This window comes from Cariama cristata, unplaced genomic scaffold, assembly GCF_000690535.1.
Source record: "Cariama cristata isolate BGI_N322 unplaced genomic scaffold, ASM69053v1 scaffold16208, whole genome shotgun sequence".
NCBI classification, from domain to species: domain Eukaryota; kingdom Metazoa; phylum Chordata; class Aves; order Cariamiformes; family Cariamidae; genus Cariama; species Cariama cristata.
In genome coordinates, this window is record NW_009629568.1 from 33,437 (window position 1) to 58,189 (window position 24,753).

The 24,753-nt window shown below is 47.5% G+C and overlaps 1 protein-coding gene across 1 annotated transcript in view; it reads left to right on the forward strand.

Moving 5' to 3' along the window:
* The window catches only part of TNIK (TRAF2 and NCK interacting kinase), a gene marked incomplete at its 5' end in the record, with an annotated part of 72,288 nt that overhangs the window by 29,901 nt on the left and 17,634 nt on the right, over positions 1-24,753 (forward strand). Inside the window, 10 exons of the mRNA XM_009705220.1 lie at positions 3,879-3,989; positions 4,460-4,546; positions 5,737-5,937; positions 10,660-10,824; positions 12,678-12,917; positions 15,230-15,336; positions 17,855-18,012; positions 19,202-19,299; positions 20,007-20,030; positions 23,550-23,734. Coding sequence (XP_009703522.1) covers positions 3,879-3,989; positions 4,460-4,546; positions 5,737-5,937; positions 10,660-10,824; positions 12,678-12,917; positions 15,230-15,336; positions 17,855-18,012; positions 19,202-19,299; positions 20,007-20,030; positions 23,550-23,734 — 1,376 coding nt within the window. The remainder of the gene's footprint in view (positions 1-3,878; positions 3,990-4,459; positions 4,547-5,736; positions 5,938-10,659; positions 10,825-12,677; positions 12,918-15,229; positions 15,337-17,854; positions 18,013-19,201; positions 19,300-20,006; positions 20,031-23,549; positions 23,735-24,753) is intronic.

Consider the following 24,753-nt stretch of genomic DNA (forward strand, 5'->3'; position numbering starts at 1 on the left):
ACCCAGTTTCTCTACCAGTGGGAAACACCTCTCCGTGCTCCAGCGCTTGGTGTGTCAGAAAAGATGATGTTCCAGCCACAGTCACTCTTCCCCTGATGGCTCAGATAAATGAGCCTGTCACAACAACGCAACCACCTAGAATATTTGTTTTCATTTGTCACTTAGAATTCCCCTTCCACTTCTTTTCTGGCTCATGCTTGTGTTTGGGAGCAGTGGCCAAGGTTTCCAGGAGCCTCTTCTTGCAAGTGTCGGTGCCTCACCGGGTTCATGGGGCGGCTGCAGCTCTCCGATCGCTCGTAGTCCCGAATGCGTCTGATCTAGCAAAGTGAGCTTGCTCCTTTGAAGTCCTTGTTTCATGCCAGGCCCCCAAGGGCCTTCCCACCAGAGGTTTTGCCTTCATGTGTCTTCCCTCATCAATATTTAAAACTTGTCATTTCTAGTGCAGCACAAATAAGATCCCATTCTGGCTTACAAGCAGCTACATATAGCTTTACCTGCAGAGTTATATAAATGCAGTCCTAATTAATTGGCGCTCTTGCCTTGCATGAATAATAGATCTGGATAATGTAAATACACACAGTAGTTTCAGGCTTGGAGAAACGTGGGAAGTGTGCACTCGCAGTGGGAGAGGGAAGGCAGAAAACAGGGAGAAAAGGATGCATATGAAGAATCTTTCTCTTTTTTTTTCCTTCCTACATGCACTTCTCACATGCAGTGTTAAGCTGCACCTCGCGGAGCTCAGTCCCTACTTTAAACAGGGTCCCCATCATCCCGGTGCTGCTGGGCACCGGTATGAGCAGAGGTAGAGGGCAAATGGGGGCATTACTGGAAGCTTTGCCCACTGCAGTGCCAAGTCCTCTCCAGATGTTTGCCAGCTGCTGAAGCGGGGCCGTCCAGGGAAGGCAGCTGAGCAACTGTCCCCCTGCCAATTCAGCCCCGCTCGGCGCAGACAGCGGTGCAACGTTTAGCTGAAGGTGCTTGTAACGTGACCGTGACAAATGACTTGCTTATAATGTGACCTGACAAAAATGCTGTTGAGCTGGAGGGAAGCGCTGTACTCCTGGCCTCGATAAATGTATATATTTCATCCCGCTCACAGCATCAGCCCAAAGAACCTGGCTGCAGCAGGGCACAGAGGTCCTTCAAAAACCCAGAAGAGCATCAGGCCTGGCTTTGAAAAAAAAAAAACAAACTGTGCCTGGGGGCTCGATTCCCAGCTCCTGGGTTTAAATAGGCTTTTAGGTGGGGAGGAGGTTGGTGGTTAGGTGCTGCCTTGCAGGAGAGAGGCCAGAAGTGGGGCAAGCTCGCTGGGGCTGCTGGGCACATGGTACTCTGGAAAGATGGTGGTACTCCGACCCCTCCCTGGGAAAAACGCTTTTGTCTCCTTCCTTGGAGGGATTTGGCTTTGTTTGCCTGCCAGATTGGAAATAAAGACCAATCAGATGATTTTTATGTAAGAAATAGCTGTGGCATTCAGGGCCTTGCCTCCTGCCAGCCAAGCCCAGCCTACACAAGTATTATGTGCTTTATTCAGCAGCATGCTATTTTAACTTAAAAAAAAAAAAACAAAACAAAACCAAAAAAACCCAAAAAACCCCCAAACACTAAAACCCACCCCAAAACCAGTGTGATACACACTGTGATTGGAAGCCCAGGGTAACATGTATTCAACCGGTGATCCGTGCTCCTGAGTGCATGGGAGCAGTGACCATCACTGACAGCACTCATCTAAGGAGGTCAGGGAGCACTGGCAAACTCATGTATTACCGTTACTGCTGCGGACTTACCATGTCCCGGTGGCGTATCCTCTGCAATTTCTAGTACAGAGTTCAAAAAAAACTACAGACAGCCTTACGTTCACGTTGCGCTCGGTGAGGACGGGCGTACGCGCGGAGTAACACATGCATCCCCGGCTTACGTGGGCAGCGGGAGTGACTGTGCCTGGCGTGGGACACGCCGGAGTCTGGAGCTGGCAGGTTATTTCAGGTTTGATGTGATTTTCCTTCGCTGAGGCAAGTGGAACAGCGCTGATAAATATGGCTATAGGAGGCACTAAAGCTGTGCTGCTGCGGCTCCAGCGTTAAGCTAGAGGAAATCATCGGGGTCGCTGTGCAGGTGGCGGTGGATGTTACCTGTGGATGAGGAGGTAGCAGCGAGACAGGCAGTGGCTCCTCCCAATGTTGAAATGTGAGGGTGTCCTTAAATGTTTGCTAAAATATCTGTATATCTATCTATAGATATATCTATCTTTGTAGGTATCGGTCTATAAAGATATCTGTAGATATCTATCTCTAGAGAGGTATATATAGATATGTAATAGAATATAGAGTAGAATATAGAATAGATAGAGAATAGAATTATAATATAATAGATATCTATTATAAATCTATATTAGAGGTATCTATTAGATATCTATTATAGATATTAGAGATGGATCTATTGTATTAGATATCTATTATAGAGGTAGATCTATCTTGTATCTATAATATCTGTATAATGTCTCAATAGATACCTATAATAGGGATAGATATCGATATAGAAGGTCTCTATATCGATACCTATCTGTAGGTAGATCTAGATTTGAAATCCAGCTGTATCTACAGAGCAGATTTACCGCAAAGCAGCAGTTTACGGTGGATGCATCTTTGTCTCTGGATAGCTCAGCCAGCTCCTTGGGCAGAGCCGCCGTACTCAGCTCCCGGCTGCAGCCCACCACATGATTTAGCAAATGCACGGCATCGCCAGCCCCTCCGGTGCCTGCCTTCCCACTGCAGTCTGCTCAACTGCTGTCTGTCGGCAACAGAAAAAAGAAAAAAAAAGGGAGGAGGGGAAGGAGAAAAGAGGATGCGATTTATGCTTCAGCGGGTTGCCTCCCCGTTAGCGCTGCATGCGTGTTGCTGCATCCAGCCCATGATGGAGTTATGGCAGGCTGCAGAGCCCCAGTAGCCAATATTGGCATTTGAGTGCCCTCTGCCGATGCGCCGGCTGCGGGGCTGGGCTGTGGTGCTGGGCTGCGGTGCTGTGTGGAGCAGCCTGCAGCCCCTCCGCTTCATGACAGAGTATTGCAGCAGTATTTGCTGCAAGCCCCTGTTCCCCAAGATGGGAGAGCAGGGTGTTTCAGGTAGCTGGAGGAGTTACACTGGGTTAAAAGTAAGGGGTTTGGGGGCTGTGGGTGTCACCTGGGTGCCCAGGGCACCCTGGATGGCTCACAGCAGGCTGTAGGTCTTGTTCACCCCAAAATGCCCTGGATTACTGTCGGCAAAGGTGCTGCAGAGCAGAGCAAGCAGGGATGTGACCCGGGGGCAGGGGTAGCTTGAGGGCTGCAGGGGAAGCCCCCCCTTCCCTGCTCTCACTTTGTGTTTCAGAAAGGAAAAAACCCTGGATTTGGGGTCTTCCCTGTAGCTTCTGGTCTCAGCAGACATTAAGAGGGATGCGTTCCCCTCTCAGCAGGCAGTAGCTCCCTCAGCACCCTTCCTCATCCTCACCAGGTGGGTTTGGGGCTGAGATACGAGTTCCCTGTAAGCGATGGGCTCGTGCCAGCTCCCAGCTGGTAAGTGGGGACCATGCACTTCATCCATGGCTTCAGCCGCAAGTGGGAGAAGAAATGGGGCTGTCTGCACAGTCTGGTGCTGACTGGGAGGATGCTGTGGGTTCTCCATAGCCGGTGCTGGGCACCGGAGCACGTGAGGATGGGGTAGGATCAAGAAACCCCTCTACCACCCCAAATGGACCTGCCTGCTGGCAAGGCATCTCCTCGGGTGGGTGGAAGCCTGGTGGGTCTCTGGGCAAAGTGGCTCCCCGAAAATTGTGAGAACAAGGACTTTGAGCTACTGGGGAGAGGAATTGGGAGTGCTGACCTGTGCCTCCTGCCCCCACAGCAGCAGAGACGGGAGAAGGAGCTGCGGAAGCAGCAGGAGCGGGAGCAGCGGCGGCACTACGAGGAGCAGATGCGGCGGGAGGAGGAGCGGCGGCGAGCAGAGCACGAGCAGGTAACCCGGCGGGAGCAGGGTCATCGCCTTTGGCGTGGATTGCTCTTCTTCTAATCACAGACTTTCCTGTAAACACTCATATTTTTTTGCTACTTGAGAGCAAATTGCTTAATTGTTAGCACCGCGTGTGTCGCTTTTCACTGCCGTCATGTATTTCTGTGTGGATCCACTTGCTGGCCTGCAGGTGTGGAGACACTTGATGCAGGTTTTTCCCACCCACTTGTTTCCATTTTGTTAATGTTTGCTGTTTCCCAGTGGTTTTCACTCTTTACCCTCAGAGGTCCCTTGTAGAGTGGTGGACACCCTGGGCGCTTTGGGCAGGGATGGAGGGTGCCCAGGCTGATTGATGAGTGTCAACCCTTGGGCGGGATGGATGTGGGTACCCACCTCATTCTCCTTCCTCTTGGGAAATACTGTCTCTTTTATCTTCTCTCTCTTTTTCCTTTGATCCCTGCTGCCCATGCCTCCAGGAGTACATCAGGCGACAGTTAGAGGAGGAGCAGAGACAGTTAGAGATCCTGCAGCAGCAGTTGTTGCAGGAGCAAGCACTACTTCTGGTAAACGGGAGGCCCCGGCCACGCTTGCCGCTTTCCACCCATGTTGCGTCTGCATGTGCCTGCGTGCACCCATGTCCCCCGAGTGCCTCCTGCCATGCCGAGACGTGGGGGACACCGCTGTCACCACCGGATCCGGAGCCTCCTGTCCTGCTCCATGGCTGCGAGCATCCGTGATTCCCCCGCTGCCGCTTTGGGCTGGGTCCCCTCGCGGTGCACGGCTCTCGCATTGCATCCCTTCTGCGGCATCGGCATGCTTGTGCCTTCGTGAGAGGAGCAGTCCTGTTTGTTACTGCAGAGTTTTGAAGGTTGTTTGCGGCATGTTGGAGCGTGGTCGAGCTGTCGCATGCCTGTACCCGGCAAACCCACCCTGCCACGCGGGTTTTCATATTCCAAGTGAAGGCTTTTGTTTTAATTTCCTTGCAGGAACACTGTATATTCCCTCTTGTGCCGTTTGCAATCTAGATGTCCTTTTGTTTTTTTAATTTGTTTTTGACTTACCCTTTTTAATGCTGGGAGCTGTTACTCTCACTGCATTTTCTTTTAGTCTGCAGGGATTCTTCTTTTTTGCTCTTGCTATTAATTTTATTTAGGGAAAAGGAAAAACCCTCACACAAGCCTTGGCCTTTTAAAAAGGCCCTTTCAAAATGATTTACTCATTAAACCTCATGGAGCCATAGGGATTCAGAAAGATCATACAGTTGGCTCTGCTGTGCAGCCTTTCCCACAAACAATGATTTGGTCCTACAGAGCAGTTGGCATCAGTTGGGTTTTGTCTGACCCGGTGGCGTTTGGCACCTCATCGGATTGATCCTTTGTTCTTCCCATCCAGAAAAATGTGGGCAAAGTCAATGGTAACCCCTGAGCGGACGTGTGAGCCCTCGGCGGGGGGGGGTTCTCACAGGGTTTCCCTGGCGAGGCAGCGCTAGCACCCCCCATTCCCAGCAGACAGGGCAGTTCCCAGGCTGCAAAATGTCGACGCTGGGGTCGCAACTCTGAATTTGTTGGCTCTGTCGTCTGGGATGCTTTACAGCTCAGTCCCCAAAGTCTTTCAAATCAATGAGCTTTGCTCGAAAACAGCCTTACAGATACTCAGGCCCCGTTTTTCACCCAAACAGATAAATCTGCAGTTTGCAGCCTTGCATTTACAGGCTGGCCAGGCACCCGTGTCAGTGTGGTTTTTTTCTGGGTAGGAATATAAGCGCAAGCAGCTGGAGGAGCAGCGGCAAGCGGAGAGGCTGCAGAGGCAGCTCCAGCAGGAGCGGGACTACCTGGTGTCCCTACAGCAGCAGCAGCAGCAGCAGCGACAGGACCAGAGGCCGGCAGAGAAGAAACCCCTCTACCATTACAAAGAAGGGATAAATGCCAGCGAGAAACCAGCGTGGGCCAAGGAGGTAGGCAAGACCGAGGAGCTCATCTGCATCCACAGGGCTGGGCACGTGGTTTGGTCCGAAAGATGTATGGCAGAATGTGCTCTGCTGGATCGACCTCCAGCAGATGCCATTAGCTACTGGAAACACTCCCAGTTCAGTGCAGTGTGTGTGTGTGTCTGCGTGTATGTTTGTGCAAGCAAAGGGAGTGGAGGAAGGAGGTTTTTCCATGAGGACGTGCAGGGAGGAGGATGGATCCTTCCTGGAGAGGTTCAACCATAGCTGGGGACTTGTGGATGTGCCAGCAGCTCCTGATGCTCCTTCCTGGCGTGTCCATGAGTCTGCTGGGGGTCAGGGCTGAACGCAGAGGGTGGCTGTAGCAGGGTTCCTTGCTGAGTGCTATTTCAGTTCCTTGCGGTCAAACAGGGATCAGACAGCTTTTCCTCCCCTGCTCGGGGCTGTATCTCTTGGGGTTGCTGCTCTTTCATGATTTTTCAGGAAGGGAAGCCACATTGCCGATTTTCTTTTTGTCTCCAGCAGAAAGAGGGAATTGTTGTAACAATTGTGAGATCTTGAATATTAATTATTGCCTGGCTGAATAGGCTTGAAAAGATGAAGACATGCATTGTCTGCAGTGCGGTTTCAGCATCATGTACAAACTCTTTCTCCTTAATCTCTTTGTGGTGGCTCCAGTAAGACTGGTGCCCACTCTTGCTATTAATTTTTCTAAAGTTCTTTGTGTTTTGTTGGTTTAATTTTGTAACCCTACTCCTGGGCAGAAAGATCTTTTAATAACTCGCCTATTCTTCCTACTAAGCAGCATCACTGCTCTGCTGCCAAATATCTGGCACCCTTTAGTCCTGGCAGAGATGTGACGTGCATCCAACACGTAGCTGTCTCCTGGTCTTTCCTCTTGACAGCCCTCAGCTGCATCCACAATACCCGCAAGCATCAAATGCTCAAGAAATTCAATCAGCTGTTCTTTGCTAAGCAAAGGCCAATAATATGAACAGTTCTTAGCCTTTCGAAACCATCACAGAGCTAGATGTGGGTGTCAAAAACTCTTTTCACCTTTTTACACCCCCTTGGGTTTCTCCTTCGTTCCCTTCTGATGTAGTCTTCAGAGTCTTTTGGTGGCGATGCACCAGATGAGAACTTTTCAGGGAGTTGCAGCATCATTCTCCAGCCCTTTCAGTGGAAGAAGAGGTTTGGTAAGTGGGTCTGCAGATGAGATGTTCCAGATGTGCTGAGCTGCTGGTGACAGGAGAGGCTTCCGCCCGGGTTGTGCCTGCGCGGCTTTGTGCAGAACTGGGTCTCTCTTGTCCATCTGCGGAAGTGCTGAGAGTAGGTAGCAGGCAAGAAAACGGGAGTAAACACTGTCTTTAGTTCCCTGGTTTTAAGTAGATCCTCTAGAACGTTGCTGAAGTACCTCCGGCACTGTCTTCAAATCTATAACAAAGATATATAAAAAGGAATCTTATTCTTTATCTGGGGTGAAGGAGGCAAGTGCTGGATTTAGCTTTCCATTTCAAACACAAAGGCCCATTTCTTCTATTCCATGGGGGAGATGACTTTTTTTTTTTTGATGCCGTCAAGCAGGGCTTTGGGAACTGTACAGTGTGAATAAGAGCGGCAGAACATGGGAAGATGAGGTTTCCTGTTGTTGGGGAACATCTCCAGCTTCCACCAATTAGCTCTCCAAACCATTTATTCTTTACCTGTGTCACTCTGTCCAGTTCCTAATTAAATGCTCAAAACAGTGACTGTGGCATCGTTCTGCTCTTGGGAGTAGTACTTTGATGTGCTGCCTTGACACGACACTCTTGGGAACTTCCCAAAACTACTCCTCTTGCCTCCATCCCCTGTTTTATCTACTGCATAGTCCCACTTTCAGCACAATTCAGCTACTTTGCTGCGTATATTGAAGTCCCGTCCTTGCTGGTTATACAGATAGACTTGCGCTGATACTTAATCAGCCTGCCATGGTTCTTGCTATAGTTTAGCAATTTCCATACCCAACTCATGCATGCTAATTTAACAGAAATATTGAGACTTAGTTTCCCTTTGGGAATAAGGAAAAGACAAGTCTGGTGCTCAGCCTACAATTTCTGGAGGCTCTGCAGAGCTTATTGGGGTATTTCCTGAGGATTTTGCATGATATACCATACCATCCTTGTTTTTCTGCTCTTTGGTCTCAAATCTTCTCTCTCAGGAGCTTGATCACCACAGCTGAGTTCTCCTCATGCCGTGCTCCTCTCTGCTTTTCATACCTCTCCTTTATACACTTATTTTCCCACCTCACTCATCTTCACAGGGTGACTCCGAGACCCTGCAGACTTGGGGTGAAGCATAAAGGTGAGGCTGTGGCCACTCAACATTGCAGTTGAGTCCCTGTGTCCCCTTGTTAAGGGCCTGGTTCTTTAGTGAAGACAAAGCTCAGGTTTAGGAACCAGGCTGTACTGCATCTTTCATCGCTTCCCCAGAGCACAGTCAAGGATTTCTCTTTTTTTATGCTAAACAAAATCGTCAGATCAAATAGTCCTACCAGCATGTGTGGATGCACATCCCCATCTGCTGTCCCTTCTACTCATCATCTTGTGAGTGAAGGGTTATCCACTGGAATTTAATGTGGGATGTAGCTTGGGTGCTGTCCCAGACCTGCCCTGTTCACCCAGGCACATCTTCTCTTATAATCAAGGACTAGCTGGGCTTTTTCAAACATCATGTTGGGACCCTCTGATGATCCAGCCAGGGACATGGCATTAGCATTCTAAGCAGTAGTACTGTAATTAGCAGCTCTCTCCATTACTGACTGTTCTGTTATGGACCAGTATTTGCTAAACAAAGTGATGCAAATAGATCTAACTTCTGTGACAAAGGAGCTTGGTTTGGGCAGGTACATGCCATACATCACTGTGCACAAAGGAGGAGACAGGTTCAATCGGACGTTTTCCACGCGGTGGCCAGGCCCTGCGGTGCTTTCCTGCAGCTCAGAGCTTCGCGGGGCTCGGCTGTGCGTCACAAACCGTGCTGTGCTCTGCAGCAGCCAACGCGCATGTCAGCTTCTCCTTTGGTACCCGTAGCTTTTATCCTTCTCTCGCTTTGAAGTGATGTATTAAAACATTAGCAGCCTTCCGCTGGGACCTGCACAGAAACTGCTAAGGATGTTTCCCATTTGAGGGGAATCTTGAGTTCAATTAGAGATGGCTTGAATTGGAGTGATGATGAATTCCTGCAGGGTTTTGCTGCTTTTTCCCCGCTTTGTGCCTAACGGTGGAGTCAGTAAGGATCCACGACGTAGAGCTGGAGAGTCCCAAAAGCATCCTCTGCTGTGCTGGTGCAACAGAGTGCTAGCGAGGAGATGCTGGCAGTGGGAAACCAAGCACCTTTCTCCTTCCCAGTACACAGACATCCCCATTTCATCATTCTCCTGCCTTCTTCTCCATGTAAGCTTTGAAGTCCTCCATAATTAGCTGCATATTACGGCTTGGCAGTGTGCCGGAGAGCGTCTGCAAACAGCCAGAGGATGCGGCGGTGGCACCGTCTCTGCTTGCTGTCGTTCGTGCCAAGGCTTGGCTGATGAGGAGGTGTACTGGACCGGGTCTGTGACCCAGCACTTGTACTTCTGCTCCCTTATTCAGAGGGAGTTCTCCTTCCCACCCTGCTCTCCTTCCCATCCTTGCAGCCGTTCCCGTGGGCATCGCTGAACCAAGCTCTGCACGGCCTCTGCTAGCCGGTGGGCAGCGCCTGGGGAAGTTGTGACAACCTCTTAGGACAGAGCAGTGGCCCAGGTGATCCCTCACGAACTAGAAAGGAAGGAGTCCATAACACAAATCTCTCGCCTAAATTTTACTCTGATTCCTGCTCAGTATCTGAAAGAGGAAAAGATTTGTTTTTATGAATATAACAACTCTTTTGTTTCATGAGTATTTATTTACTTAAAGAAGAGCTGTAGTTCTTTCCAAGCAAACCTGTTTTAAAGATTGCATTTTAACAGGACATTGTACATGGTGGAATCAAGACATGCTAAGGGTATTTAACATGTTAATGTTACGTAAAAGAAAATATACGTCAGATCTCGAGGTATCAAAAATTCTGCATAGCGTATGCTGCATGAATATCAATGCCTACAGTCTAGCTGCAGGAGCACTCCGATTGCACGTGTGTCTGGGTTAGCTGAAACCGCTGTATTTCAATCAAGGGTAACTGAAAGCAGTGGGCTTTGGGTTTATTTCTCTATCGGTAATAGAGGTTTTTCACTTTCCATACATGACAAGGTACCAGGCTCACTAAATCTAGATCAAAGGCAGCTGTTTTCTGGCTGCCGTGCTTATTCTTTTATTCAGATCAAATAAAAGCACTCCTGGTGGTGTTTGTAGCAGTGAAGGAAAAGGGTACCCTTGCTTAAAGATGCGTTTGAGAAAAAGGAAGAGCTTCTCAGGAGTCATCTTCTAGAAACACCTCTCTGTGGCATGTTGCCTTTTTTTTTTCCCATTTCATACTCAGAAATGAATAATGCGCATAAATACAAATAGTGCCTTCGGTGTCTGTAAAATGCATTTATTGCACAATCTGCTGGGTAACTTGGATTCTATGAGCATACAATACATATGATACACCTAAAGAGAAAAGAGCTTCATATACATACATACGTACATACATATATATATATATGTGCATACCTTGATTTTCAATTGGAAATGACTTTTTATGGGGTGTTCACCCCCTCTCCTCATCTTGCCGCAGGTGGAGGAGCGTTCCCGGCTCAATCGCCAGAGCTCGCCGGCCATGCCCCATAAGGTGGCCAACAGGATTTCTGACCCCAACCTGCCTCCTCGGTCGGAGTCTTTCAGCATCAGCGGTGTGCAGCCGGCCCGGACCCCACCCCTGCTCCGACCCGTGGACCCGCAGGTAACGGTGCTTCCCCCGGCAGGCTCACCTACCGGAGCCAGGATGCTGGGGGTGCTGGTAAGGTAACCAAAGAAAAAAGAGTGGATTAAAGGGAAATAATGTCTTGTTCCCTGGTTTCTTAGCCTTAAGCGTATTTGTGAGTAAGAGCAGCATCTACATGCGTGAGTGGATTCCTCTTGTCACCTCCATGTGTTAGAAACATCATGCTGGTTTATACCTTCCTTTGAAGCATCACGTACTGGTTACTGCTAGAAACAAGCTAGAGGACCGAGAGGAACCGCTGGTCTGGTCCAGTGCAGCAGTTGCTCTGTTCCTCTTTGGTTCTGGTTTACGTAAAGGACTAAAACTGCAGCGCCTGGTACAAAAGACCTGGGACGCTTTGATGCTGAGGATCATCAGAAAGAGGTTTTTCTTTCTTTGCTGCTTTAATTCAAGATTTTGTTTTGGTTTTCCATTAAGTTGACATCAGTCACAAATACATCTGGAGAGGGCATAGATCACCATGGCCGTCACAGAGGAAGGGTGTCGATATTTTAAAAGATCCTGCCAGCCACGGGGTCTGTAAGCACTCTGCCACCAAAAGCTGTAGGAGTGGTGGTGCTGGCTCTGGTCCAGCCCCTGGAGTTGCTCCTGCGGATCCATAGACTCCAGCAGGGATTTCAGAGGGAAGGACGAAGCCTTTGCTCCAAGTCCTTTCTGTGGGAAAATGTGCCAACTAAGTGCCATCCACATGTGGGATGCGCACCTGTAGGACAGCAGTACAGTGCCAGCTTTAAACAAAATATGTGCAGGAAAGCCCTCTTTATATGTTTATACAACTCTTTTTTGCCCAGTATACATGGTCTATATATGTTGGGAAGTGGGTAAAACCCACGTCACTGTAATCTCTCTGATTGACCAAATATATTTCAGTGACCTTTTTGGCGACCTGTATCATCAAGAGCTACGAAGACTTTTGTTTGACAATAAAATATTAATGAAAAAGTTGCTTGAAACCCAGAGACCCATGTAAATGTATGCATGCATACATATGTACACATGATACATGTACATGTTTACATAGACATGTATGTAGAAATGTCAAATAAGAGTTACAGCCCAGCTTCACAGGGTCCTGGAAAGAAGCTCTGATTTCACAAACTCTAACTTTGTGAATTTCTCAGATTTCCCAAAACAGATGTCAGTATTCGTTTCACTGACAACCTTTAGATGTATAGGGCTGATCCATGGGATAGGGGCTGCCTAGACCTATAGAAACTCATGCCTCAAGATATTTTTTTTTAAGCCATCTATGCCTCAGAATTCCTGATGATTTTTTTTCTTAATTATTATTTATTATCGTTTCCTCCTTTTTTTTTTTTCCACTTTTAACAGGGAAAATCCATGCCAATCCTCATTAGCACAACCTTAGAGGTGCAGGCGTAGGAGCTGGAAATTCAGCCAGCAGCAGAGAGAGCCTGGGGCGGGCACGGTGTGTGCGGGAGCTGGCAGGAGGGAGCAAAAAAAAAAGGTGGTACCCACAGGACGGCGCAGGGGCTGTCGGTACGAGCCGAGCCGTATCACCGTGCGCACGCAGAAACCGTCAGGACTGAAGCACGACATTGCCTGATTTTAAAAGGCTGAGCTGCACGAGCATAATTTTTACTAGATCTTGCGTTGAAACGATATAAGTCAGGAGGTCCTGAAAACAAGGCAATGCTGATCTCAAACTGAGGGGGCTTTTTAGTGCATCTGAAGTGCTAATCAAATTTTTTTAAAAAAAAAATCCAATTTTTAAATATTTTTTTTTTATTCCTTTTTTTTTTTTTTTTTTCCATTTTGTACTGATAGTTCTGTTTTGACTTGGTGCTTAGATTCCACATCTGGTCACTGTGAAATCCCAAGGAAGCTCCTTGTCTGGGTCTCAGTCACTGCATGAACAGCCTGCAAAGGGACTGGCTGGGTTTCAGGAGGCTCTGACGGTGACCTCTCACCGCACTGAGATGCCAAGGCAGAACTCGGACCCCACCTCAGAAAACCCTCCTCTGCCCCCTCGCATTGAAAAGTTTGACCGAAGTTCTTGGTTACGGCAGGAGGAAGACATTCCACCAAAGGTAACACTATCGCTCCTCACTTTCAGCACGTCAAAGAGGCAATCCCAGAGCTAAGTCCCCACGGGACGGTGCTGCGCTCAGCACCTCCGGCAAAGCAGAATGAGCAGGACCGAGCCCATCCCCGTGGCTCCGTGGCGGGTACCGACCTGTCCAGGGGCTGCATTTCCCGAGGCAGATTTTGCACAAGAATCTGGGAGCTGCTCTCGGGTGCACACGCAGCGCTGCGAAGTAGCGTTGCCCTCCAGCTAAGAAAGTTCTTGAGCCTGGACAGAGGCCAAAATAAATTAATATCTCCTTTCCCTAGGATAAAAAATGACCTTCTGATTAAATAGAATTATAGGAACATAAAATTTGTCATACTCAATAAGATGGGTCCTTTTTAGTCCTGTATGTGCCTCTAGTTGCAATCAATATTTGATGGAAGACTTGTAAGGGCTCCAGAAGCTTTATACATTCATTGACATTTTGGCAGCGTCTGGCAGTACCTCTTTAATTAAGACTCTTCTGGACCAGTATTTCGATCGCATTGTTTATACACCTTCATTTCGGAAGAATTATAACTTGGCCATTAAAGTTCCCCTTAGAGTGAATCAGTGCTCAACCTGGGAGGATTTTTACAGGGAAAAAAAATGATTACAAATTGATTAGTGACAGTGAGGCAGTTTTTCTATGTATTAACAAAGTGAGTGATGTGCCTTTTGAAGAGCCAAATACCAGCTAGCAGGTAAGCCTCCCTGTGCAAGGGATCTGTGCTGGTCTGTCCCCTGTGTTAATAATGTTCCTGTTTCTGCCACCACCACGCGAGAGGAGACATCAGTGCTGATTTAAGAGGAAAAGCAAGCCAACAGCTCCTGGAGCTGTTCGTGTGCTTTGCTCCTCAGTATTGCAGGAGTGTGGCTGCCCGGTTTTAAGCTAATTTGGAAAAACACCTTGCAATTTAATGTTGGCTTTTGCCTTGAATCCTTTGAGAAGGGCATCTCTTAACTGCAGTGATGTGCTACGCGGTGAGACCACAGCACCTGCTCCTTGGAAAAAAGCTGTTTTCCAGCACTATGGACTATTTTCTCCCTTGGCTGAGGGAACATGAGCTCTGGAAGGGGTCTCCACCAGACCACACTTAAGGCCGTCGTGTCGGCAGTAGTACCCATGAGGAGTCTGACTTCACATTTTACTGCCCAAAGTGGGTTTGATGTGTTTGTAAGTGGGAACAAAAGGACTGTCCCGTGAGGCAGGGCCAGCTGCCTCTGTGGTCTGGGGTCTTGTTTCTGCCAGTGTTTACGGCTGGATGCTTCAGAGGAAGGTAAAAAAAACTCCCCAAGTCCCAACTGCAGAGTACCCTACCCAGAGGGGAGATCGCTTTTTAATGAGACAAGCTGTAGCTAGTGATGCTGCAGAATATAAAGCTTGCTCACTCTCTAAATCTTTTTATCTTGCCTAAGATGACTGTGTGTTTATTCTCAAAAAAAAAAAAAAAGCCTAATCCTTTTGTTGATGATCCCGCCAAGCCCTTGGCTTCTCTGTTATCTGGTGCAAGGTATTGCCCGGTGAGTATCGTCGTGCCTTCCAACATCAGCCTGCGCTGGCGGGGGATGAGACCACCGTGCCTGCGGCCATGCGGCGATGCCCGTGCTCCCATGGGACAAGGCAGGGCTCCGGGGCACAGGCTGCGCTTGGCTTCAGGTTTCTGCTGGTGATATTGGTGGTGAGCCGTCCTGCCGGCCAGCCGGGTTTTGGCAGCGGCATCTGAAGCTTCAGCAAAGTTCATAGTATTTAATGTGAGCGTTAGGTGGGTCAGTCTGGATCCTTCCACTATCAGCCCTCTTGTTTGTCCCCTGGTCAACACCTTCTCTCTGCTGGCATGTGTTACATCTGAACTAGAGATGCTAAAAACTCCACCGTGGCTGCTGAAATGCACTTCAGTCTGAATTTTACCTTGAAAATTACTTTTCTGGGTTTTGTTAGATTTAAATTATATACGCGTGTGTGTGTGCACGTACATTCAGTTTTGAAAAAGTAAATGCCCTGTTGATGGCAGCTGGGCTGCTCTGTGTGCTGCTCCGGGCTCCTCTGCCTGGAGCATCCCTGACCGCAACTTTGCAGCTCGTTTCCATCTCACAGTCAGGCAATTCCTTCTAAAAGCCGAGAGCTTTGTGTTTTAGAATTGCTACAAATATTGCCTGTCTCTGTGGGAAATCAATTGTAAATCAGATCTTAAGGCAGTGCTGAAAGGTGCTCTCTCGGATGTGCGAATGACCGCCTGACGTGGTGGGGCAGACTGGGTGATGATGGCAAATGTCTCCGTTCTTTTCCAGGTGCCTCAACGAACCACTTCCATATCCCCTGCTCTGGCAAGGAAGAACTCCCCAGGCAACGGCAGCGCCCTGGGACCCCGGCTGGGCTCCCAGCCCATTCGGGCAAGGTACAGACACCGAGAGGGACGGGCGGGAGTGATCCCAGCGTGCTACTGCCTGTGCTCCTCCTGGCATCACCCGGCTGGGGAGCCTGAATGTGGGCTGGGGTTTAGCCCTGCTTTTGCTGTCTGGTAACAACACGAGATTTGTGATGCCTCTCTTGTTGCTAGGATGAACTTTTGCATTCATTAGTATTTTGTACCCGACACCAAAGGCTGTGAGCGCTTGGATCCCTGGAGGCTTTGCTCCCTGGGCTGAATGCGTTTCTGGGCATTGCAGGGTTTGGAAGTGGATGGTGCATCTGTTGCTGTGGGGTCAAACGGGAATTTGAACATGGCTTAGTCATGCAAGAGCGTGTCTCTGGTTTGCAGAGCATCGTGGGCAGATCTAGACCTCAGACAGGGAAATCTCAGGGTAAATACATGTTCCGTGTAGCCTTGCGTGATGGAGCTCCTTGGTTTCTTCTTCCTGCCTTGTCCTTTCAGGGTGAGGTCAAAAAGCGAACGCTGGGATGTTCGTAGCTGTGTGCTGTCACTGGTTTCAGCATACGTCTTTCTTTCCAGCCCAGTGCCCCAACTGTGCGTCAGCAAACTCACGTACAACAGGCAGCAGCTTAGAGTAGCTGGCAGGGGTAGCAAAAGGAGAAAGAATTTTGTTGTTCTTTTTTTTAATTAGAGGAAAAAAACATTTGTATCGTGGTTTATTCCTCTTTATCGCTCAAGGCTGAAGCATTTTGAATTCTTGTGAATGTTGTTCTTTTCATTAGCTATTGCTTGAAGGACAGTTTAAAATGCGGAGGGATATTGGACTGCGTAGTCCTAGGAAGTGAGGGTATTGAAAGTAAAAAGGATAATGGGAGTCTGGGATTCAAGCTGAAGGTTGCCCGGTATTCCCTGCAGCCTCCCGCTCCCAGTCCTGGTCGGTACAGGTGAATAATTAGTTGCCAAAGTTTTCAAATATATTTCATGAGTTAATTTAGCTGAGGACACATCAGCCATACAAGATGAGCTAGAGGCCTTCAGTTTAATGAAAACTGGAAATGATTAGGATGCTATCATGTCCATTAAACTTAAGTATTCAGTGAAATTATTTCATACTTCATTTCTCAGACAGTAATGTAGCATATCTCCAGTTTTCCTTTTTAACCACCTCTCCTATTGGTTCTTGATTCCCCCCATGCATAAATGTAAATACTATAAAAATATGCTTTCTTTTATTTGTTACCTTACTGTAGCAAATGAGGGGATATTTCCTTGCACACAGAAAACTACTGTCTTGCTCTCATCATTTGAATACCCACCTGTGTCAAAGCGAGATAACAGTAGGCAGGGATTTTATATACTATTCATGCTAAGCAGTGTCCAAACGATTCTGCCAACGACCTCATTATGGCAATGGGTGTTTGCACAATTGGCACCAGCGTGGTCGTTGCATGGGACGCACCATGCACATTCTGCACACCTTGCATGTGCACGGCCTCCGATTGCCATTGCATTACATCACGTGGCACTATGACTGCATCATTTTTATGTACCCAAAGTCCTCATTGGACTTGATGGAGAAAGCTTTCAATACATCTTTCACAGGACTTTGGATAATAAGATTACTTAACAGAAATACTGTATAAAAACCGAATTGCATAACTCTGCATGAACATGTCTTCTGATGTCATTTCAGTGCCAAATAAGAATTAATTTCCTAAAGGCATCTGATACCCAGAGAAGTATTAGTCACTCTTTGTGTATCAAGGATGCTTTTTATTCTAGATTTATGTATGTTCACAAGGGTGAGAGAAATCAAGGAAGAAAAGTGGATATCTGATGCAAGTTTGAAGTGAAGCCATGAAAATTGGGAAGTGTGAATAAGTGGTAAAAGTGATCTGCAGCCTTGTTGCAAACTTGAGGTCCTTTCTTCACTCAAATATTTCTTTCTCTGTCTAACGGCCATTTACAAATTCTTGCTTTTATGATGGATATTGGTGGTTAATTAGATAACTTCAGCATTGCACATCTACAGGCTGAAAGGGAGTTCTGAGCAAAGAATCTTTTAATTTTCACCGAATTTGGCAAAATAAGAGTAGAAAGCTTCTCTAGCCAGTTTTTCATCATGGTTGTGTGTCATGGTTTAATCTCAGCCAGCAACTCAGCCCCACCCAGCCGCTCGCTCGCTCTCCCCTCCACCCCCCGTGGGATAGGGGAGAGAATCGGAAGGAAAAAAAAGTAATTGAGATAAAGACAGTTTAATAGGGAAAGCAAAAGCCGCACACACAAGCAAAGCGAAACAAAACAAGGAATTCATTCACCATTCCCATTGGCAGGCAGGTGTTCAGCTGTCCCCAGGAAAGCAGGGCTCCATCACCCCTAACAGTTAACTTGGTTGCAGAAGAAGACTTCAGCCCTGTCTTCTCCAGCAGAGGAGGTGTCTCCTCACCTTTCCAACTGTGCCTGTCCATGTGGGAAGGATCTGAAGCCCCAGGGACACGTGTGACCCCGGCTGATGGTGACCCTCTGTTTTGTGCTCCCGCAGCAACCCGGACCTGAGGAGGACGGAGCCCATCGTGGAGAGCCCGCTGCAGAGGACCAGCAGTGGCAGGGCCTCCCGCCCCCCCAGCTCCCAGCCCAGCTCCCAGGGCGGGTCCCAGCCTGGCTCCCAGGCTGGCTCCAGTGAGCGCAACAGAGTCAGAGGTGAGGTTCTTGAAAACATCCCTTAGCACCAAGCGTGCTTTCTGAGGCTTTTTTGATAACTAGGAAAGGCAAGAGGTCTGTGATCTCGTGTATGTTTTTAAAAAAAAAAATTAAAAAATCAAGGGATTCATCATTTCTGATATACTTCTGTGACCAGCTGGCCTCCTTGCAGAGTTGCCAACACTCCCTCTTGCCCAGATGCTGATATAGGATGCCCACGGCAGCACACGCTGCTCCAGCACTTGGCGTCGCAGTGTCAAGTAGCTTGTACAAAAGGAGATGGGAGTTATGCTTTAGGGTAAACAAAACAAACAAAAAATACCAGTAAGCTTCCTGTCTTCATTGACCCAAGCTCACTTGTTCTGTGATGGTTTCTTTGGGAGTGTGTTTTCAGTTTTCGTGGGTATATAATATTTTTTTTGGAGCTTCATCTTTGTGCAAAGCCTGAGATGGGAGCAGAGGAGTGAATTACCCCATAAGAAGCTTTCTCTAAAATGCTTTTGCCAGGCAGCTGTGCTGACATTGGGTTTATGTTCCTAGCAGAATTGTTTCCTCTCATTTAGAGCCACACTGAAAGGTATTCCGTTCCCCTGTTTAATCACAGTAGGAGTTGCTAAAGCACATACAACCCATACATCTGCATTTCTGGCACAGCCCCGCGGTATAAATCCCCAGGGCTGAAGTGCATTAAAACAAATGCTGCCTCCATGATTTGAATTTTTTATGACTTGGCCATAAGATGACGTGTCTGTTGTTGAAATTGTCGCTCCTCTAGGTAGTCGATAAAAGGAGTTTATCACCAATTGTCCTTTTTTGGTTTGGTTTTGTTTTTACTAATGAGGAATGCTGTGACAAATAATGTCCCAGCAATGTCAGATGCTGCAGAGGTTTTAATTTATCACACGCCCTGCTCTTTTGCAAAGTGAATTTCTTTCTTTAGTAGAAAAAAGGGCAGTAACGCTGCGAGAGGGCTGTCAGTGGAGGCTGACCTGGACTATGGCTTCTCCTGCTATATTGATGGAGACTTGTTGCAGGGACGGTCAAGCAGAGAGGAGCAGGAGGGTTTTTCGAGACAACAGAAGCAAAATGATGACGAAGCCCCCACGCCCGCCTGCCCCAGGTGACAGAATGCAGCGACAGCTTTGAGCAGCTTTGTAATTCCCCCTCTCTCTGCTTGCCTTTCACCCAGGGAACGCCAAACCCGAAGGGTCCCCTGTGCTCTCCCACGAGCCCGCCAAGGTAAAGCAGGAAGACAACAGGGACGTGACGCGACCGAGCCGACCCGCTGTGAGTCTTAAATTATTTCCCGTGGGAATGTTTCCAGCTGGCTTGGCCACGTTTCCCTTCAGTGCGGTAGCACAACCACGGGGACCCCAAAAAAGAGGCTAGTACTGTTGCTCCTCCAGCAGAGAGACTGGAAAGCAGCGGTACAGCAAGATTTGAATGCTGAAGAGAGTGCATGAGTTTTTATCAGGAGCCCAAGTCTAGGGGAAAGCACTTAAGCCTGTGTTTTCACGTGAAGCAGATGCTTAAGGGCTTTGCTAGCTTGGGCGCGGTGGTTGCTGATGGCACATTGTTGTGTTCCGTGCTGCATGTCCCCCCGCAGCAGCCCGGCGGAGGGATGCTCTGCTCGGGAAGGCTGGGCGACCGGCCCCCGACAGCCTTCACAGCTTAAAACCAAACCTGGTAGTGGTCTCTGTACACTCCCGTTTTATTATTCTGAGCAAAATCTCATCCGAAGTGTTTCCTCCTGGTTTAATGCTGTTGACATTTGTATTTTAAAACTGCAGAGTTGGCCTAATAACACAATGAATTTCCACTGCTTCTCTTTTTTAATGTGTATTAATGTTTTGTTGATGTTGTTTTTTTTCTCTACACTCCGCAGCGTTGAGCTAACAATTCTAATTTTATTTCTAACCTGCTTGCCCTTCCTCTGGCTTTTTCCTGTCCCGATCTGTTTCCTCTGATGCTGATTATTCTTCCTTTACCCACAGAGCTATAAGAAAGCTATAGATGAGGTTAGTGATATCTTTTCTCGGTGGGTCATGACTATGCAAGGTTGACTAGTTAGCGCTTAATATCGAACCGGGTTTTCTTGGTGCTGACATTGAAAAAGGTGTGGCGATGCAATCTCGGGGCAGATGGGAGACCGAACGATTGCGTTTTGGCGTAGGAAGCGTGCCCGTGGGGAGGGGAGCGGGCTGCCGGTGTGCGCTGCTCAGCCCTGGGCTGCCTGAAACCCGCTGACCAGACCACTTGCATGGAGACCGTGGCAAGAAGCACCCCAACATTCCCGCGCGGAGCAAACGGTGCTGCCGTTGTTCGGCATATTTGAAAGAGCAAGAGCGCGAGCGGAGGTTTCTTGTGCCCGTGGAGGTGGTCTGGGCAGCCTGAACCACACACCACATTCTGCTCTCAGCTACAGCCCCCGGCCGCCCACTGATTTCGGTGGGGCCATCGAGCGCTATTTGAAATGCATTTTAAGCCTAATTCCAATGAAGGTGCATGGCAAATAAAGGAAAATGGAGCAGTGGAATACAGTAGGTAATTAATTCTCATTGTCCGGACCATCAGCTGTAAAGCCAGAGTCAGCGGAGCAGTCTTGGATGTTGATGGACAATGCTAGTCTATATCCATCCTCTTAAAAAAATAAGAGTGTCCTGAATTACACCTTTTTCACCATATGATAATATTTTAAATGTGTGTGTATCTGGCAATGGTGAATGCCTAAATGTTCACGGGGAAAGACCAAACATCCCTGATTTAGCGTTTGGCTTGCCTCACCCGTGCGTTGTTGTGCACACACTGCTGATACTGGTAACTGCGGGGCTGTGATGGAAAGCACTGGTATCGGCAGCCTTTCCTGCAGCCTCTTTCCTCTAAAAATAGAAGATATGAAAGAAGAACGATGTGCTGGTTAGTTAACTTGTTCTCTTGGATAAAACATGAGCGATGCGCTTTGTTTAATGAGGTGCTTTGTTAAGAAAGAAGCACATAAATCAGTGTCTAAATAGAGGCAGCGTGTGTGCTAAATTCAAGTTCAATGAGCTATGTGATTTTGGAAACCAATCTGACTTGATTCCAGCAAATATTAAATCTAAAGGAGTCTTTGTAATTAAAAGTAATTAAAGAGCACTGATACTGCTAACTTATGTATTATGTCACCCTCAGTAATAACGTTTCAAACCCATGTGGAACTACAGAGCACTTTCTAGTTGTCAGATTGTTTTTGGTCCAAGAGCAACTCGCTGAAGCCGTTTAATCCTACAAAGTGCTCATTACTTAGAGAAAATGATAGCATCAAAGAATTAACCATCCTGAGGCAAAGCTTTAACTAGGAAATACGAGTTATCTGATAAAACTGTCTGGGAGTGGTTTTGCTGTTATAACTTCCAAATTAGTTCTTAAAAACTAATTAAGCTGATTTTTAAAATACTTGACTGTCTTCTAGTGATGACCAAAGAAGGCTGATAGGGTGCCTTGAAGCACGTTAGAAATGGAAGGTGCAAAAAAAGAAGTAATTTTCCCAGTCCATCGCTGTGCTAGGGAAGGGTTCAGTCCTAGTCCAGCACTGCAGGAAGGCCAGCTGCAATTTTAAGAGGTTTTTACGCAGTCCTAAAGTCCTTTTTAAAGTTGAGAAGGCTCTAATCCAGCTCAAAGGCAAGGGCTCAGTAAAGAGCATATTTTATACTCTAAATGGAAAGCATTGTTAAGCTGTTGAAATTGTCATCGATTCTTATTTAGGAGAAGAAACAATCATATCATAGAAGCTGCTACAGCGCTAATTAAAATAATTAGTTGTCATGACTGCAGATTGACTGTATTTCAATCTCAAACATGTTGGCATCGAAAAGAAACTCTTGAAATACCACGTTCTCTTTTTAATGATGATAAAGAGCCTTTCTTTAAAGGTACAGAGAGCATCTGGCGAGGGATATATCACAGGTACCTGCTGTGAAGCAGGGATTGAACTTTTTTTTAAAAAAAAACCAACCTAGCTTTTTTTGGTATACTAATATTTACAAGTCTGATAGAAAGCGCTCTGACACCCTATGTGGGAGACTCTCCCCTGTGTCAGAGGCCGGGCAGGGCAGACCTGGGAGCAGAATGTGCGGCTGTCCACTGGTGGGAGCCCGCCGGGAGGGGTGGGTCATCAAAAACCAAAGTACAAATTGCTTGCGAAATATTTCTGCTTCACAATTTAAAAAAAAAATAAACTGGGTTTGCATCTCAGCCGTAGAGGTTTTCCATCATTTTCTTCACGTGTCGACGGGATAGATTTTAAGAGCTCCCTTTGCAACCGTAATTAATATTGCCGTAGTCGCCCTGCTGGAACGGTAAACTGGAAATGCAGTAAATGAGAGTATGGCCGTAAGACAATTGTGGAATTTAGTCTTTTTCAATGAGTTTCTTTCTCCCTAATCCTTTATCTCTGACCGAATGCACTGATGCCTACCTCGGTCACTAATATAGGGAGAAATGGTAAGACTGACAATTGCGATGCTTTGTTCGTCATGTGCATGTCTTGTGCAACAGAGTTCTCTAACCCATTCTAATTCGAGCTCTCATGCTTTTCTGCCCTACTGCTTCCCCCTGCATTGCTATAAAAGCATGTAAGATAACAAAAAGTCTCTTTTCTACACGGTGCCTGCCATGTTCCTTGTTTCGAAATAGCAGTGTCTATTTTATATGACTGTCGGGTCTGAGACCTCATCAAAGTCATGGTAAACTGAAAAATTATTACTAGGCTTTGGAACTGCTCCTATCTTTTTTTCTTGTTTCAAGGCTTTTTTTTTTTTTCCCCCTTAGCTTGTAGGCTGCCACATTTCACATAAAGTGCTTAATGGGTCCCGCTGAGGGGGGTTTTTTGTTGGTTTTTTTGGGGTTTGTTTTTGGTTTTTTGATCGTGTGGCTGACTCAGAGCTGTGACTCCAAAGTCTGGCTGAGCTGGGCGCTTCTCCTCGTGCTCCTCACCGCCTCTCGGCAGCCGCCCGACAGCGGAGACTCGCCAGGAAGCAGCTCTTGACGTGGGGATTGCACCACTCCATGGGAGATGCTGTCATTGCTTCCTTCCCAAATGCATTTATTACAGAATAAATACAATTAGGGGTCTCTTTGAAAAGTTTGAAAGAAGAGAAAACCCTGCAGGAGAAATTCTCCGAGCCAGTCTTTGAAATGACATTGTTTTCCAGTTTACTATGATGGTGACTGAACTTCACCTTTTCCAACAAATATAATTTTGTCGTGTATATACATATAAGTGTGTGTATATATATGCACATACACGTTCCAAACAGAAAAAGAAGAGGTTGACTATTGATTTTTCAATGAGCATAAATCAGTTTTGTTTTGTTTAATAAATGCTACATGCTACAAACATTGTCTTACGTTCGTCTCATGTTTGTAACAACTCTGTAAAGCTATTTCTTGTTGCTCGTGCTGTTAGCATTGGCTGTTGAAGAGATGTATGTGACATTCTCCTCACTTTAAATATAATAGCCATTGCTCTCTTGTTTTCTTGCCCCCATCCCCTTTAGGATCTGACGGCCTTGGCCAAAGAGTTGAGGGAGCTGCGCATTGAAGAAACCAATCGCCCTCTGAAGAAGGTGACGGACTACTCCTCCTCCAGCGAGGAGTCGGAAAGCAGCGAAGAGGAGGAGGAGGATGGAGAAAACGAGACCCATGATGGGACCGTGCCTGTCAGTGACATCCCACGGCTTATGTAAGAAGGGCTTGCTTTTGGGGCAGCAAACTGTGAAACCGCAGTGTGTCTTGGTCTGGAGGAGCAGTAGCTGTGATATGGGACGTGTCCAAAGCATGTCCGTGTTTGGTGGCTGGCACTGGGAACAGTGTCACAGTTGCAAGGGACAGTTTACTCAGATTAGTCTTTTTCCTGGTCCAAACTAGAGATACTTAATGACAAAAATGGAATTATTTCCACTGCATATTCAGTAAACTTGGACTCCAAGCTGATGAACCTGTTTCTGCTGATAAGCAAGGCAGGTTTTTGGCCAGAGTGGACGCACCTGTCTTCATCCACACCTTGGGTCCTGCCTACGGGGTTGGCATGTTAAAGCTCTGCCTGCTCTTGAGCCTGGTCTTGCCCCAAATCAAGCCATGTTGAAGTGCAGTACTTGGCAGCCTGCCCAGTGCCAACTGGTAGAGCCAGGATTACAATAATCCTGAATCTTTGTCTTTGATTTTTGTCCTTGGCGCAGTCACTCTGCGGGCAGCCAAACCTGATGGGCTAAAACATTGAAACAAAAAAATCGGCAGACAAACTTGCGTCCTCATTATTGATCACGGGAGACCTGTGCTTTTGAATATCTGTAGTTGAAGGAGGAGGGCAGCATAGCTTCAACACACAGAAAACAGCTGTCACCAGGCAGAGTGAGCTCGCGGAGCATCCCTGCCCGGTGCTTTGCAGCACCAGCACTGCAGCGGCGTTCCTGGGGGCTCTCTGCCGGGCAGCGGGGTCTGACCCCAGCCCCTTTGAATTCACAGAGGAGTTGTGGGAGAGCTTTAGGGGATTATTTATATTTTAATCAGTTCATTTCCCTTCTTCTTGCTAAATGAATTATTAGTCGATATAGGTGTACCTGGCTTCATAGTGGTGGGGCATTGGGCGGCAGGGAAGCCCTCCAGGTGGACCCTGAGGAGGTCCATGTTATGCAGAGTGCCAGGCTGCTGGGGTGGAGCTTCCTTCCAGCTGAAGAAGGAGAATCAGAACTCTTGGGGTTT